This window comes from Rhinoraja longicauda, chromosome 4, assembly GCF_053455715.1.
Source record: "Rhinoraja longicauda isolate Sanriku21f chromosome 4, sRhiLon1.1, whole genome shotgun sequence".
Classification (NCBI taxonomy): domain Eukaryota; kingdom Metazoa; phylum Chordata; class Chondrichthyes; order Rajiformes; family Arhynchobatidae; genus Rhinoraja; species Rhinoraja longicauda.
The window spans coordinates 5,405,951-5,422,689 of NC_135956.1; the positions used below are offsets into that span (position 1 = coordinate 5,405,951).

The 16,739-nt window shown below is 43.4% G+C and overlaps 1 protein-coding gene across 2 annotated transcripts in view; it reads left to right on the plus strand.

The window, feature by feature from the left end:
• Nucleotides 1-16,739, plus strand: part of csmd3b (CUB and Sushi multiple domains 3b) — a 1,698,079-nt gene that overhangs the window by 1,659,724 nt on the left and 21,616 nt on the right. For both annotated transcript variants that reach the window (XM_078397138.1, XM_078397139.1), the window contains 4 exons: nt 3,923-4,034; nt 8,011-8,190; nt 11,130-11,195; nt 14,219-14,377. In XM_078397138.1, the coding sequence (XP_078253264.1) occupies nt 3,923-4,034; nt 8,011-8,190; nt 11,130-11,195; nt 14,219-14,377 (517 nt within the window). The remainder of the gene's footprint in view (nt 1-3,922; nt 4,035-8,010; nt 8,191-11,129; nt 11,196-14,218; nt 14,378-16,739) is intronic.

Consider the following 16,739-nt stretch of genomic DNA (forward strand, 5'->3'; position numbering starts at 1 on the left):
ATTTGTTTTAAAAATTCATATTCAAAAATGTAAGTACTTTCCCTAAATTACATGTGAAGAAATTGTTTCCATCAGCAGAAGGCTCATTAACTAGCGCACACAGATTTACAACAATTGGGAAAGGAATCAGGTGAGATGAGTAGTTTATTCTTGGAATAAATTATGGTTTGCAGTGCCCTGCCATTATTGTTGCAGAAAGCAAATTCAAAAGAGTGTGGGATAAGTACTTGAAAATGCATATCAATAAGGCAGGAGTGATACTGTGTCATACAGTGTAATCGGTTCGTGATTTCAAAGTCTGAATGAACTGGATAATTCTGTAATATTCTGTCTTAAACCGGTTGTTTCGATTTTCTGCAGTAGTCCCAATTTACCCAGACTTTATGAATTGGCGTCAAAGACAACCTTCCATCCTAAGCAGTAGAGAGCAATGGAGGCCAAGAGTCCAGAGTATTTAATTGTCCATGGATAGGGCAAGTTTGGACGGATATGGACCAAGCGCAGGCAGGTGGGACTAGTGTGGCTGGGACATGTGGGCAAGTTGGGCCGAAGGGCCTGTTTCCACACTGTATCACTCTATGACTCTTAGGGTCCCAATCCAAAATGTTGCCTATCCATTCCCTCTCCAACAGTGGAACAATGAAATTCTTACTTGCTGCAGCTTAATCGGCCATTAAATGCAATAACACATGGATAATATATAATAATCAAAAATACAATAAATTGGATAACTCTAATAATGCAAACATTGAAGCCCTTAGTATGGCCAAGGATATTGTCCATTGAAGATCATAGTTGCTATGATTTGTGTTCAAGAGCCTGATAGTTGCTGGGGAAAGAAACTTTTTTTCACCCTTGTGGTCAGTTTGCAGGCTGCGATGCCATCTTCCTGATGGTACTAGAGAAAAGAATGCACGTCCAGGGTGGTGTGTCTTTCTTCATTATACTGCCTGTCGTTTTGAGTCTACAAGTGATAGATGATGGTGGGAAGGTCAGTACCTGTGATGGATGGGGCAGCGTCTACCACTCTTTGTCATCTCCGTCATTCCCGGGCATCCCAAATCACAAACGCAAAACCACATGTAATGCATATTGCCAGGGGAATCCTTTCAGCTTTAAATGTCAAGGTACAGAGTTTTTTCTTTTGATAAGCTCACATTCAATTAAGCCAATTTCTTTCAACCTTGTTGAATCTTTAAGCACCATCAATGAATTGCATCAATAAAGTATGCTAACCCAAATAAACTTAACATTCTACTAAAGTTGCCCCTTACTCTCTCTTTTAACAGGAGAACCAATGAGTATGCATGTTGCTCAGAAATCTAATGCTCTTTTAGAATGACTGATAGTCCCGGGGATCATCCTCTTTGACATTCAATACATCTATTACTTAATTGGTGGAGTTGAGACATTTTCAAGTTCCTCAGCAATGTATCACCAGCAGCCTAACCTAGTCCCTTCACACTGATTCATGAATTGGTATTTTGATGGGAAGCATTTTAACTTGGTTTGGCAACTGCTCTGCTCTTGACCAGTTGAAACTATAGGCAGCAACTATAGGTTTGGGCAGCCACGGTGGCGCAGCGGTAGAGTTACTGCCTTACAGCACTTGCAGCGCCGGAGACCCGGGTTCGATCCCGACTACGGGTGCCGTCTGTACGGAGTTTGTACGTTCTCCCCGTGACCACGTGGGTTTTCTCCGAGATCTTCGGTTTTCTCCCACACTCCAAAGACGTACAGGTATGTAGGTTAATTGGTGTATGTTCAAATTGTCCCTAGTGTGTGTAGGATGGTGTTAATGCGCGGGGAATCGCTGGTCGGTGCGGACTCAGTAGGTTGAGGGACCTGTTACAGTGCTGTATCTCTAAACTAATCTAAACTATAGGGAATATTCAACGCAACCCAGTCTGTCTTCACTGTGCTGCCATGTACTTTTGCTCCCAACTCGACCTCATTCAAATATTTTATTAGTATACTTTAATTTTATTTGCACTGCTTTAGATTGCACTATAAACTTGCATCATTCTGTTGTTTTGCACTCATCGTTATGTTTATTGTTTTTATCATACTGTATGCATTCTGTTTACTTTGAACTACATGTGAACAGGGCATTGCATTGCACCTCTGTGTAAATGACAATAAATTCATGTGAACCTAATTTCTCCTGAACCTGATACTAAGAAAAGTTAACAGTTTAGAAACTATGGATAAAACACAAAGCTGGCTGCTTCTCCGATGAATGAAATAATGAAACATTGGGATTATCACGCAAAAATGGTAAACGATTGTCAAAGGGAACATTATCTCTGTGATTACAAGGGTTAGAAACATAGAAACATAGAAACTAGGTGTAGGAGTAGGCCATTCGGCCCTTCGAGCCTGCACCGCCATTCAATATGATCATGGCTGATCATCCAGCTCAGTAACCTGTACCTGCCTTCTCTCCATACCCCCTGATCCCTTTAGCCACAAGGGCCACATCTAACTCCCTCTTAAATATAGCCAATGAACTGGCCTCAACTACCTTCTGTGGCAGAGAATTCCGCAGACTCACCACTCTCTGTGTGAAGAAATGTTTTCTCATCTCGGTCCTAAAAGACTTCCCCCTTATCCTTAAGCTGTGACCCCTGGTTCTGGACTTCCCCAACATCGGGAACAATCTTCCCGCATCTAGCCTCTCCAACCCCTTAAGAATTTTATATGTTTTTATAAGATCCTCCCTCAGTCTTCTAAATTCCAGCGAGTATAAGCCTAGTCTATCCAGTGTTTCTTCATATGAAAGTCCTGCCATCCCAGGGATCAATCTGGTGAACCTTCTCTGTACTCCTTCTAAGGCTAGAATGTCTTTCCTCAGATTAGGAGACCAAAACTGTACACAATACTCCAGGTGCGGTTATTTTTACGTGTGCTCTACTCTCCCTCCACTTCACAAAAATGTTCAGATTAGTAATTTAATCAGCCACAGTCATTTGCGTCTAATATGTTGTGCGAGTCATCGAATCAGGGAAACCTTGGGTGAAATGTTAGAGGACAAAACAACATTTAGTGTTGTATTTGAAGATTGTGGGACATTTCTCCAGCATTTCCACCCCAGGCTAACATACCCCATGCTTGAGTAACCTACACTCCAAATATTTAATTCTTCTTACTCAGTCTATACGAATGATTTTCCTATGCTGCAAGTCGAAGCTCATCATTGTTTAAAATACCTTTACAAATAAATCTTCAAATGTTACAGTTTTGTTGAAAGAAACGCAATACTGCCTAAATCTTTTCATAACCACCTGAAACCCTGAAGGGAAGGTCATTTCTTGGCCATGGAACTGTTTGCATGGCTTCGATATAAATCATCATGCAAGGCAGTAGGAGTTATGGCTTGACCACAGCTTCATGAATGGTTACAGCTCATAAACTGAACAGCTCGCTGCACAGCTAAATAAATCAAAGCCTTAAATTATGCAATGAAACTTGTGCCAACATTCAATGTAACATATGTCAGATTAAAGACGCCATCTATGTCACGTGTGCTTGCGGGCATCCCAGACGATCAATCATGTCATAAACATTCCCTAAATGCCAATTTTCAGGACGGGTCAGGGTTAGCATGTGGGAAAGCCAATACCATCAAATGGATTTCAGACCGACAACTGTTCTGATACAGGTGCTCCTCAACTTTACAATGGGGTTATGTTCCAATAAACCCATCGTAAACCGAAAATATCGTAAGTCGAAATGCATTTGAATACACGCGGTCGGAAGCGAGCTGTGGGTCGCTGCCATTGCCCAGCGTTTGCACCATTGTAAAATCGAAATATCGTAAGTCGAAGCATCGTTGATGGCATCTGTACTCTATTTGAATTATGATATGAACACTGGGAATAACTGATTTTGGTTGCTCAGATTTGGTGCATCTTTTTCATAGGTGGGAAGTGTAATCCAATTTCACTGCAAGAAAGGACATCTATTACAAGGGTCTACTACTCGAATTTGTCTTTCTGATCTCACCTGGAGTGGAATTCAACCTGAATGCATACGTAAGTAATAATAATAATAATAATGCATTACATTTATATAGCGCTTTTCTAACACTCAAAGACACTTGTAACCAAGTAACCAAAACCAAAACTGTTAAACAGGAATAGATTACAACAAAGTAAAACATATTTGATGGCATTTGGCAATATTTCTGAATATCTGCTGCAAACCAATTTTATATGGTTTCAGAGCAGAATAGATTTTTTAGATTTAGATTTAGAGATCCAGCGCGGAAACAGGCCCTTCGGCCCACCGAGTCTGCGCCGCCCAGCGATCCCTGCACACTAACACTATCCTACACACACTAGGGACAATTTTTACATTTACCCAGTCAATTAACCTACATACCTGTACGTCTTTGGAGTGTGGGAGGAAACCGAAGATCTCGGAGAAAACCCACGCAGGTCACGGGGAGAACGTACAAACTCCGTACAGTACAGCACCCGTAGTCAGGATCGAACCTGAGTCCGATTCGGCAGCAACTCTACCGCTGCGCCACCGTGCCGCCATTAACTGTTAGAACAGTTTATTGTCACGTGTACTGAGGTACCGTGAAAAGCTTTTGTTGCGTGCTATCCAGTCAGCAGAAAGACAATACATGATTACAATCAATCCATTTACAGCGTGTAGATACATGATAAGGGAATAACGTTTAGTGCAAGGTAAAGCCAGCGAAGTCCGATCAAGGATAGTCCAAGGGGCACCAAAGAGGTAGATAGTAGTTCAGCACTGCTCTCTGGTTGTGGTAGGATGATTCAGTTGCCTGATAACAGCTGGGAAGAACCTGTCCCTGAATCTGGAGGTGTGCGTTTTCACACTTCTGGTCCTTTTGCCTGATGGGAGAGGGGAGAAGAGGGAGTGGTTTCAACTGGAAAAGCTGTGAATTTGTCGCTTACAAATGATACCCCATGTTCAATGTTGTTGAATAATGGATTTTGGATTCAATATAAACCATATAAAGATCCATTCTGAACATATTGGCAATAGTGCCTTTTTATTCTCACAGCCGGCTAAAGGTATGATGTAAAATGGCTTGTCTTTTCTTAGCACTGCAATGCTAATTATTAGGTTTTCCTCATCCTGAATCCTCAACCGGTGTAGGATTAAACATTAAAAATAAGTTAAACTAGAACTGTGTGGCTTCTTTTATTATAGATTTGTTTTATATAGTAAGTATTACTACAGAGAGACTTGGGCCTTTTGGAAGGGTGGGCTGAAAGATGGCAGATGGAGTTTAATGCTGATAAGTGTGAGGTGCTGCATTTTGGTAGGACAAATCAAAATAGGACATACAGGGTAAATGGTAGGGAATTGAGGAATGCAGTGGAACAGAGGGATCTGGGAATAACTGCGCATTGTTCCCTGAAGGTGGAATCTCATGTGGATAGGGTGGTGAAGAAGGCGTTTGGTATGCTTGCCTTTATAAATCAGAGCATCGAATATAGAAGTTGGGATGTAATGTTAAAATTGTACAGGGCATTGGTGAGGCCGAATCTGGAGTATGGTGTGCAGTTCTGGTCGCCAAATTATAGGAAGGATGTCGACAAAATGGAGAGGGTACAGAGGAGATTTACTAGAATGTTGCCTGGGTTTCAGCACTTAAGCTACAGAGAGAGGTTGAACAGGTTGGGTCTTTATTCTTTGGAGCGTAGAAGGTTGAGGGGGGACTTGATAGAGGTTTTTTAAATTTTGAGAGGGACGGACAGAGTTGACGTGGGTAGGCTTTTCCCTTTGAAAGTGGGGAAGATTCCAACAAGGGGACATAGCTTCAGAATTGAGGGACAAAAGTTTAGGGGTAACATGAGGGGTAACTTCTTTAAGAGGGTGGTGGCTGTATGGAATGGGCTTCCGTTGGAAGTGGTGGAGGCTGGCTCGATTTTATTATTTAAGAGTAAATTGGATAGGTATATGGATAAGAGGGGATTAGAGGGTTATGGTCTGAGTGCAGGTTGATGAGACTAGGTCAAGGAGAGTGGTCGGCGTGGACTGGAAGGGCCGAACGGGCCTGTTTCCGTGCTGTAGTTGTTATATGGTTATATGGTATTGAAAGGTGTTTAAACTCAGGATTTTGTTTTTAATATTTGCTCTTCATTAAGTTCAACCCACCATTTTTATGGACAAAGTATTTTCTAAATCATTTCTGAACTAATATGGACAAAATAATATGATAAAGCATAACAATCAACTTAAATATTGCATTTATTCCTCACTGTTGTTTCACCTACCAACTAAAGTGTATCAATCAGTGGTTTTTGGAGCATACAATATGAAAAAAGCAATTGGCCATTAACTTCAGAATTAATAAAGTTGAACAATCATCATCAACACAAACCAGTTTATGAACTTACCTAGATCAGTGTTCAGAGACGGTTCTAAAATGGTGTTGCAAGGCAAAAAGAATTAAAACTGCGACATTTAGGATATCGAAGATGGGTTCATAAGAATGGGTTCCAAAATGGTTGTAACTTGTGACATCAGGTTAGTTGAGGAGGAATAACGTTTGGACAATATGATGAAGCTGAATGCTTGCTGTGCCCAGGAATGAGGTGGAAAGGGGACAAATAGAGACAGCCATGTAATCAAGAGCACCTTAAAACGTTTAAAACTAAATGGAAACATTTGAATTAAAAAATAAACTACCATTTTCCCTGTAGAAACCCAGTAAGACAAAAGTTGCTGCAGTAACAAGACGAGTCAGGCAGCATCTGTGGAGATCATGGATACTTGCACTCGGTTCACCAAGACCTGCTGGATCTACAGTTTGATGACCATTTTAACTCCCATTCCCATTCCCGTGCTGACCTTTCTGTCCTGGCCCTCCTCCATGTAGGCCGTATGCAAACTGGATGAACAGCAACTCGTATTCCACTTAGGTGCCATATTTATTTTTTCATATTTCAGATACAGTGCGGAAACAGGCCTTTTCGGCCCACCGAGTCCGCGCCGCCCAGCGATCCCCACACATTAACACTATCCTACACACACTAGGGACAATTTTTACATTTACCCAGTCAATTAACCTACATACCTGTACGTCTTTGGAATGTGGGAGGAAACCGAAGATCTCGGAGAAAACCCACGCAGGTCACGGGGAGAACGTACAAACTCCTTACAGTACAGCACCCGTAGTTAGGATCGAACCTGAGCCTCCGGCGCTGCATTCGCTGTAAAGCAGCAACTCTACCGCTGCGCTACCGTGCCGCCCATGTGTAAGAAGGAACTGCAGATGCTGGTCTAAACCGAAGATAGACACAAAAAGCTGGAGTATAACTCAGCGGAACAGGCAGCATCTCTGGGGAGAAGGAATATGTGACATTTCGGGTCGAGACCCTTTTTCAGACTGAAGAAGGGTCTCGACCTGAAACGCCACACATTCCTACTCCCCAGAGATGCTGCCTGTCCCGTTGAGTTACTCTGGCATTTTAGGTGCTTACACCCCAATCGTATGAACATTGAATTCTCCTACTTTAAGTAACTAACCTGCAAATCCCCCTACCCACCCCCATTTCCCTTCCATCACCCCCCCCCCCCCTTCTCCTCTCTTCCCTTTGCCACATCAGGGTACACACCCATTTCTTCCTCCCCCCTTCCATCGATTCATATTCCAGTTTGTGCTTCTTTCATCCATATCTCCTTATCTCACTCATTTTGTCTTCTCATTTCTGGCATTTGTCCCCCTCACCTGTATCCACCTACGACTGCCAGACTCTCTCCATATTCTCCCGAGATGCTGCCTGACCTGCCGAGTTACTCCAGCACTTTGTGTCCTTTTTTTTGTAAATCAATATCTGCAGTTCCTTTTGCCTCCATCTGTTTCTGCAGTAAGTTTTGGGTTTACACACCAGCGCGGGTGAGACGGTGCTTCAATTGCAGGGGGCGTGGCGGATATAGCCAGTACAATTTGTGCCAATATCATTGTAACTAAGCACCATTGCTCTTGTCTCCCTTGCTCAAAACTACTGCTTCCCTCTGCAGCACACAACTGCAAGCAGCCCGAGACTCCTGCTCACACCAATGTGGTGGGGATGGATCTCCCTTCTCTGGGCTACGTTCTCTTGTACACCTGTCAGCCTGGATTCTTTTTAGCTGGAGGATCAGAACACAGAGGATGCAGATCTGATGGAACTTGGACCGGGAAGCCACCTATCTGTCAAGGTAAAAATGATTTGTGAAAGCCACTCGTTAGAATACAGCGATCATGTGCGTGCAAGAAGCTCAATGGTTTTGTTGAGTGCCACTTCTTTCGAAGCTGCGACACACAGACTCTATCAAGACAGCGAAGATAATTACTGCTTTCTGTTGTGTGTGCCAGTGTTACATTTCCCAAGTGCCACTTCAAGATCATACAGGATTTCTTTTGTCAAACGCTTAGAAAGATTCATAGTATATTAGGTGCCGTAGTGAAATCGCAGTCTCTTTAAAAACTGAGTATGTACAGCAAACTCTTGTTTTAGCGGACCACTTTTTGACGGATTTTGGATGTAGCAGAGGTATCGGTTGTACAGGGCCCTAGTGAGACCACACCTGGAGTACTGTGTGCAGTTTTGGTCTCCAATTTTGAGGAAGGATATTCTTGCAGCGTAGGTTTACTAGGTTAATTCCCGGAATGGCGGGACTGTCGTATGTTATAGATAATAGACAATAGACAATAGGTGCAGGAGGAGGCCATTCGGCCCTTCGAGCCAGCACCACCATTCAATGTGATCATGCCTGATCATTCTCAATCAGTACCCCGTTCCTGCCTTCTCCCCATACCCCCTGACTCCGCTATCCTTAAGAGCTCTATCCAGCTCTCTCTTGAATGCATTCAGAGAATTGGCCTCCACTGCCTTCTGAGGCAGAGAATTCCACAGATTCACAACTGTCTGACTGAAAACGTTTTTCCTCATCTCAGTTCTAAATGGCCTACCCCTTATTCTTAAACTGTGGCCCCTTGTTCTGGACTCCCCCAACATTGGGAACATGTTTCCTGCCTCTAACGTGTCCAACCCCTTAATAATCTTATACGTTTCGATAAGATCTCCTCTCATCCTTCTAAATTCCAGTGTATACAAGCCTAGTCGCTCCAGTCTTTCAACATATGAAAGACCCGCCATTCCGGGAATTAACCTAGTAAACCTACGCTGCACGCCCTCAATAGCAGTTGAAAGACTGGAGCGACTAGGCTTGTACACACTGGAATGAGAGGGGATATTATTGAAAAAGGGCTCTGAGGAAAGAAGGGCTCTCTGGTGCAGACTAGTGTCATCAGCGCCCAGCCTTAAGGTTGAACGGTACAAAATGCTGGAGTAGTTCTGTCGACTGGATCAGTCTGAAGAAGGGTCTCGACCTGAAACACACCGTGTCACTCATTCCTTCTCTCCAGAGAAGTGTCTTTCTTAGGTGTAAACCAACATCTTTAGTTCTTTGCTACAAATCTCTATACTAAACCTCTCGTTTGTTTGTTTGTTTGTTCCTGAACTACAGCCAAAACGCGACAATTTTAGGCCCTCCTTACTCACCGTCATCCCTTTGGTGCTAATGGAAGAAGTTTCATTGGAATCGGTGTTATATTTTTAAAGTTATTCACATTTTAAAGTTTAAATCTAGGGAGGGAGGGGGTGGAGGGGGGAGGAGGGAGGAGGAAGGGGGTTGAAGGGGATGGAGAGGGGGATTTTTCATGTGGTTACATCTCACTGTGCCCAGCAAGGATGAAGTGTCCTCTCCATTTGATTTGGCCGCTGAGCCTGGGCAGGTAAATGGGAACACAAATTTGCCCAGCATCTGCATTCCCCTCTCCACCTGACAGGCTGATTCCAGAGGAGCGGCCTGGCTGCTACGTCTGGGGCTACTCGGTTGCAGGAGTTGCCGGAAGGCGGACGCACGAGGGACCAGCCGGCCGTCTCTAGGGACTCCAGCTCCAGTGCCTTTGGCTCTCCTGGGCCTTACCCACAAGGCAGCGGGCGGGGTGCTATGTAACCCATGGTTGGGACCGGGGTGATGGACGTCAGGGCGTGTCCACACGCCGGTGGGCTGCACGTCACATCTCTGGGGGCCAGAGTTCCTCCGCGATCCCCGCGCAGTTTAGCCTGGGACTGAAGGTGGCCGCAGTTACCATGTGTTGCCACGAGGAAGCACTGCGAGAGTCTTGATGATGCAGAGGTTGTGTACTAGCAGGGGGAGGCTCACCCACTCGCCTCCCTTTATCACAAACATTGCCAGCCAGCGGCATCTGGATTTATACCAGGGCACTAGACACATGCATTACCCTGTGGCTCACACCACCAACACATTAGGAATGATGCCTGCAATAAATAGGTGCATTTGGAGTGATGCTACATTGGCCCCTGTGCTTTGACTATGAAGCAACAGCATTGCTTGCCATCCATGGTCACAACTCCAATGACTAGTTGTAGTTAGCCATTCTTACAGACAACTGATCATGGCAATAGCCCGTGACTTTCAGTCTGAAGAAGGGTCTTGACCTGAAACGTCACCCATTCCTTCTCTCCAGGGATGCTGCCTGTCACGCTGAGTTACTCCAGCATTTTGTGTCAATACATTTAATTGGCTTGATGCATCATCAGAGCCTAATGTTCGATGTGGTCAGCAGGAGTTGATATTGCCTAACCCTTCCCTGCAGCTCTTAAAGATTAATTATATTGAGCTGGAGTCAGGTGTACCGCTGAAACATTTGAGCTGGCAAGATTGGCATAGCTTGGGACAGCGTGGATTCCCAAGATATTAGATAACTAGAGTCATGGAGTCATGCAGCGTGGAAACAGGCACTTCAGCCCAACTTACCCACACCAACCAACATGCCCCATCTACACTAGTCCCAACTGCCCGTATCCCTCTAAACCTGTCCCATCCATGTACACCCTTCCCATCCACATCCAGGCCACATCACATGCCCTTCAGCTCTTTGACAACTTTCTACTTCCAGGTTTTCCTCGGTTACCTTCCCCAACTTCGGAGAAGACTCTGAGGATGTAGCCAGTTGCCCAGTCTCACTAGGTTTCCTTTGCTCCTGTAACAGTTGGGCAATCTGGTGGTCTTCTGCAGAAATTGCGGATGCACGTGTGAATTATTTTTCCTCCTTTTTATTTTCATAGCTGGTTCAAAGAAATCAGAGAAAAGCAACAGACCTTCAATTGGAACCCCTAGCCCCAAGCTAAATGGTAGGTTGATTTCAATACAAGTTAACAGATTCAGCTGTCTGCATGTGTTGGTGAAGATGTCACCCCGTGGTGAATTCTCAATTGCTTTTATTTAGTTCAAAGATTATATTATTTAATTATTGATGGAGTGATTCATTTTGGCTTGAGCTCCTGTGCACTCTAGATTGCAGCAACAATATATTGTAGTTGACCTCCAAAATCAATGGATTTCAAAAGCGCCCTGATATGGCATGTTTGATTCAAAAAGTCAGCTTCTGACAGAGGCGATACAGATGAGGGATCCATCCACAACAGCATTCATATTTGCTGCAGTGCACTGACTCCCACAGATACCTTGACTACACTTCCTCCCACCCTGCTTCTGACGAGGATACTGCACCCTGACGCACAGCCCAGGCGATTATTTGCATGCTCAACAAAGAAGCAGATCCACAATCACATATTACTATCGTTCCACACTCTTAAATCTCCACCCCTACAGCACCATTTCTTACTTTACCTTACACTACACACATTGCCGCACTGGTGAGTAAGGCAAGGCAGCGCCTTTACCACCTCAGACAGCTGAGGAAATTCAGAGTCTCTCTGAGGATCCTACAGTGCTTCTACTCTGGGGCTGTAGAGAGCATCTTGTCCGGCAAGATCACAATCTGGTTTGGGAACAGCTCTGCCCAGGACAGGAAGGCTCTGCGGAGAGTAGTGCATTGGGCTGAACGCACCATGGGAACTACACTCGCCCCCCTGCAGGACCTATACATCAGGAGGTGCAGATCCAGAGCCAGCAAATTATGGGGGACCCCTACCACCCCAGCAACGGACTGTTTCAGCTGTTACGGTCAGGCAAACGCCTCCGCTGTCACGCTGTGAAATCGGAGAGGATGAGACGGAGTTTCTTCCCACAGGCCATCAGGACTGTTAACTCTTATATCACCAGAGACTAATTTACTGTATTAATTTATTTTTTGTGTTGTGTCTTTTTAAAAAATTTCAATTCTGTTTGTAGTTTTAGCACAATCCGCAGACATTGCCAAATTATTTCACTGCACATCTTGTATGTGTATGTGACAAATAAAGTAGACATGACTTGACTTGACTAAACATTATTCCCTTATCATTGTAAATGGCTCGATTGTAATCATGTATTGTCTTTCCGCTGACTGGATAGCACGCAACAAAAGCTTTTCACTGTACCTCGGTACACGTGACTCCAAACTGAAATGAAGCCTTTTACTTGTCTGGCTGGCCCGCCCACTCCCCTGACATCAGTCTGAAGAAGGGTCTCGACCCGAAACGTCACCCATTCCTTCTCTCCAGAGATGCTGCCTGTCCCGCTGAGTTACACCAGCATTTTGTGACTGTCTTCGATTTAACCCAGCATCTGCAGTTCTTTCCGACACTTGCCTTGGCTTTACTTGCCCCTCCTCTTATCCAGGTTTCTTTCCCCTCCACCACACGCAATCAGTCTGAAGAACGGTGCCAGCACCAAATGTCAACCATTTATGTTCTACAGAAATGCTGTCTGACCCGCCGAGGATTTGTTTCCCTCGAGTGAAACATCTGAGGAGTTGGTTGATTGAAGTACATGAGATAGAGATAGTCAAAATCATTATTTTTCGCGGTAGGGTATCAAAAACAAGAGCATTGATTTAAGAGAGGAAAGAACTTTAAAGGGGATTTGAGAGTAAATGCTTTTAGAGAGTGGTTAATAACTGGATTGTGCTACCAGGAGGTGGTTGAACACTTAAATTAGCAAGGCATAGAACGACACTGTCCGAATAATAACATCTGTGCTTTGGTGATTTATGAGGATTTCTGGCCACAGAAAATAATTAATAGCCCTCATACTCAGACTTGTAACACACACTCAAAATCATATTTTCTTCATTGAAGTTTAGTTGTTTATTGTTTTTATCTTGGAAATTGGAACTATTATTTTTGGATGAATGGATGAATCACTGTGTTCTAATAAATGAATTACAAATGAATTACATCTCACCCAAGTCATATGATCAAAAACATAACTTTTGGCTTGCAATGTGAGTCTAATGAAATGAATGTGGGCTTTCTCAACCCTGTCCTCAGTAACTGTGAATGAACATTGCGGATTTAGTGCCTGTGGCCTATAGTGCCACCAAGGGCGCAGCAGTAGAGTTACTGCCTTACAGCACTTGCAGCGCCAGAGACCCGGGTTCGATCCCGGCTATGGGTGCTGTCTGTACGGAGTTTGTACGTTCTCCCCATGAGTGCGTGGGTTTTCTCTGAGGTCTTCAGTTTTTTCCCACACTCCAAAGACGTACAGGTTTGTAGATTATTCGGCTTGATATAAATGTAAATTGTCCCTAGTGTGTGTAGGATAGTGTTAATGTGCGGGGACCGCTGGTCGGTGTGGACTTGGTGGGCCTGTTTCCGCGCTGTATCTCTACACTAAGCTAAAGGCTAGTTTCCAGTTTTATTTAGAGAAGCTGTTATACATGATTCATCATAGAGTATTGTATTGAAGTGTTGCTTAACATAAACATTGAAGCAGAGTCTTAGATTTAAACCTGAATCATATGGGCATGTTTAATGCATATACTCAGGAAGTTGAAAGTATGTTTTTTCCCCCTTACTAAGGCATACACACCTTCTTTGGAAAAAAACAATAATTTTTGTAGATAACCTACCACAACGAAAATGGATAAAATGGTGAGGGAAATTCATGGGTAAGGAAGGAAGAAACATAACATCATATTTCTCATGTATAAGAAGGTCTGAAGAAGGGTCTCGCTCGACCTGAAACGTCACCCATTCCTTCTCTCCAGAGATGCTGCCTGTCCCGCTGAGTTACTCCAGCATTTTGTGTCTATCATGTTGCCCATTCATTATTCTGGCCAATATTCAGTGAACTGGATGCCTTATGTTGTATAATGATTAATAACTATAATTTTGCCCATCCATTTTCTTTCCCATGGTTTTTATGTTGTATTTTGTTAAATTTCACTTTAAAAGCACTGATTCATTACTGAAATATTTGTGACCTTAAGTTCCAGATGACGTTTTTGCTCCGTATTACATTTGGAAAGGATCTTACAACTACAAAGGAAAGAAGCAGCCCATGACATTGACAGTCACGAGTTACAACACTTCGTCGAGCAGAGTCAATGCCACTCTAACAAACAGTAATATGGAGCTACAACTTTCAGGTACGGAACTACTAATAATCTTCCTGCAAGCAAAGATGGCTAATTCCATAGGGTTTTTGAAATTGCAGAATTTAGAGGGGGCATTTTGTTTTGATCTGACACTGATAATGGCTCTTCCAGCTACTTTTTTTGAAGCATGATCGAAACTGAGAAGGATGGCTGGTTTTCAATTGCCACCCTAGATATGTTGAGGCCAATTGCAGCAACATATTTGTCTGCACGACCTGCGATCGATTAATTTGCACAGACATGGGCTCAAAACTGTTATTTTCCTACTCTCCAAAGACCAGCTGCTCGCTTAGATAAACTTCCTGAGCTAACTTGCAAGTTTCAGCTATCTTCCACAGCATGAAGAATATGTGAGAAACTAACCACAGAGGTTTTTCTATCCAGTGGTCTCCAGTGTCTCATTGTGTTTCACACAAGAGAAACAGACTATTTGTTCAATTAGCCTTGCTCTGTATTTATACTATGAACAAGCCTTCACCCATTTTAAATATTAAGCTGCTGTAAAAAAAAATTATATCCATGTCTTGCACTCTTCTTTGCATCGTTTCTAATGCATCTGTATCTTATGGAATCAGACATTTATGGCATAGAAACACACAATTTTACCCATTGAGTCATGCAAGCCAATACATCAGGTGTTCAGATCAGTCATGGGTGGTATTGAAGATGGTGAAGATGGGTGTCAAAAATTGCAGCAGGATCTGCCGAGGAATGGTTGACGGAATTTAATACAGGCAGTGCATTTTGGGAAGTCTAACAGGGGCAGGACCTACGCAGTGGGGCCTCCGGGGAGTGTTGTAGCCCAGAGGGATCGAGGAGTGCAGGTGCACAGCTCCTTGAAAGTGGTGTCACAGGTAGAGAGGGTGGTCAAAAAGGCTTTTGGCGCATTGGCCTTCATCAGTCAGCGTATTGAGTATGGAAGTTGGGAGGTCATGTTACAGTTCTATAAGACATTAATGAGGCCACATTTAGAGTATGGTGTTCAGTTTTGGTCACCTTGTTATAGGAAAGATGTTGTCAAGCTGGAAAGGATGTTGCCAGGACTAGAGGGTCTGAACTATAGGGAGAGGACATAGTTTTAAGGTGAGGTAGTTTATGTCACCAGAGAACCTGATCATTTTTTTTACAGAAACAATGAACCAGTGCTGCCTGACCTGCTGAGTTACTCCAGCATTTTGTGATACCTTTGATTTGTACCAGCATCTGCAGTTATATTCCTACACAACCAGTGCTCGCCTTGCTGTTGAAACTTTTATTCACAAAATGCTGGAGTAACTCAGCAGGGCAGGCAGCATCTCAGGAGAGAAGGAATGGGTGACATTTGACCCGAAGCGTCACCCATTCCTTCTCTCCTGAGATGCTGCCTGACCTGCTGAGTTACTCCAGCATTTTGTGAATAAATACCTTTGATTTGTACCAGCATCTGCAGTTATTTTCTTATACTTGCTGTTGAAACTTGTCTTTATCAATGTCTTCTAAATATTAAATAAATTACTTCTAGATTTCCCATAACTAGTAGCTTAATTACACCTGAAGTTACTTATATTAAGTTTACAAAACATAAACATAAGATCTTATTTCTTAACCTTGTAGCCCCCTTTTTTTTATCATTTACAAATTCATTTGTTTACAGATAATAACTTTCTTTCCACTATGGATAACTGGGCAGAATGTATCACATTTAAGCTCTAATTGTTTGCTTTAAAAAATTGAAAATGCATTTCATCTGAAAAATCTATGAAGCACTACACCATGGAATGACTAATTACATATTGTTAATTATTTTGGTCTTCTAATTCTCATTTAACAAAGCAACATTTTGGAAGCACATTCACAAAATGCTGGAGTAACTCAATAGGTCAGGCAGCATCTCAGGAGAGAAGGAATGAGCGACGTTTCGGGTCGAGACCCTTCTTCAGACTGATGTCAGGGGGGCAGGACAAAGGAAGGATATAGGTGGAGACAGGAAGATAGAGGGAGATCTGGGAAGGGGGAGGGGAAAGAGAGGGGCAGAGGAACTATCTAAAGTTGGAGAAGTTAATGTTCATACCGCTGGGCTGCAAGCTGCCCAGACGAAATATGAGGTGCTGTTCCTCCCATTTCCGGTGGGACTGGAGGAGGCCCATGACAGAAAGGTCAGACTGGGAATGGGAGGGGGAGTTGAAGAGATCAGATTGGTTAATGCGGACTGAGCACAGGTGTTGAGCAAAGCGAAGCACTTAGATTTCTGATTCTGCCAAACGCTTTGATATGAAGATCCTCCACTGCTATTTTAGTTTAAAACCTTGAATTAATTTGTTAATGTAATGCCCCAAATAAATAAAAGATGCAGCAGGCGGCCATCTTAACATTT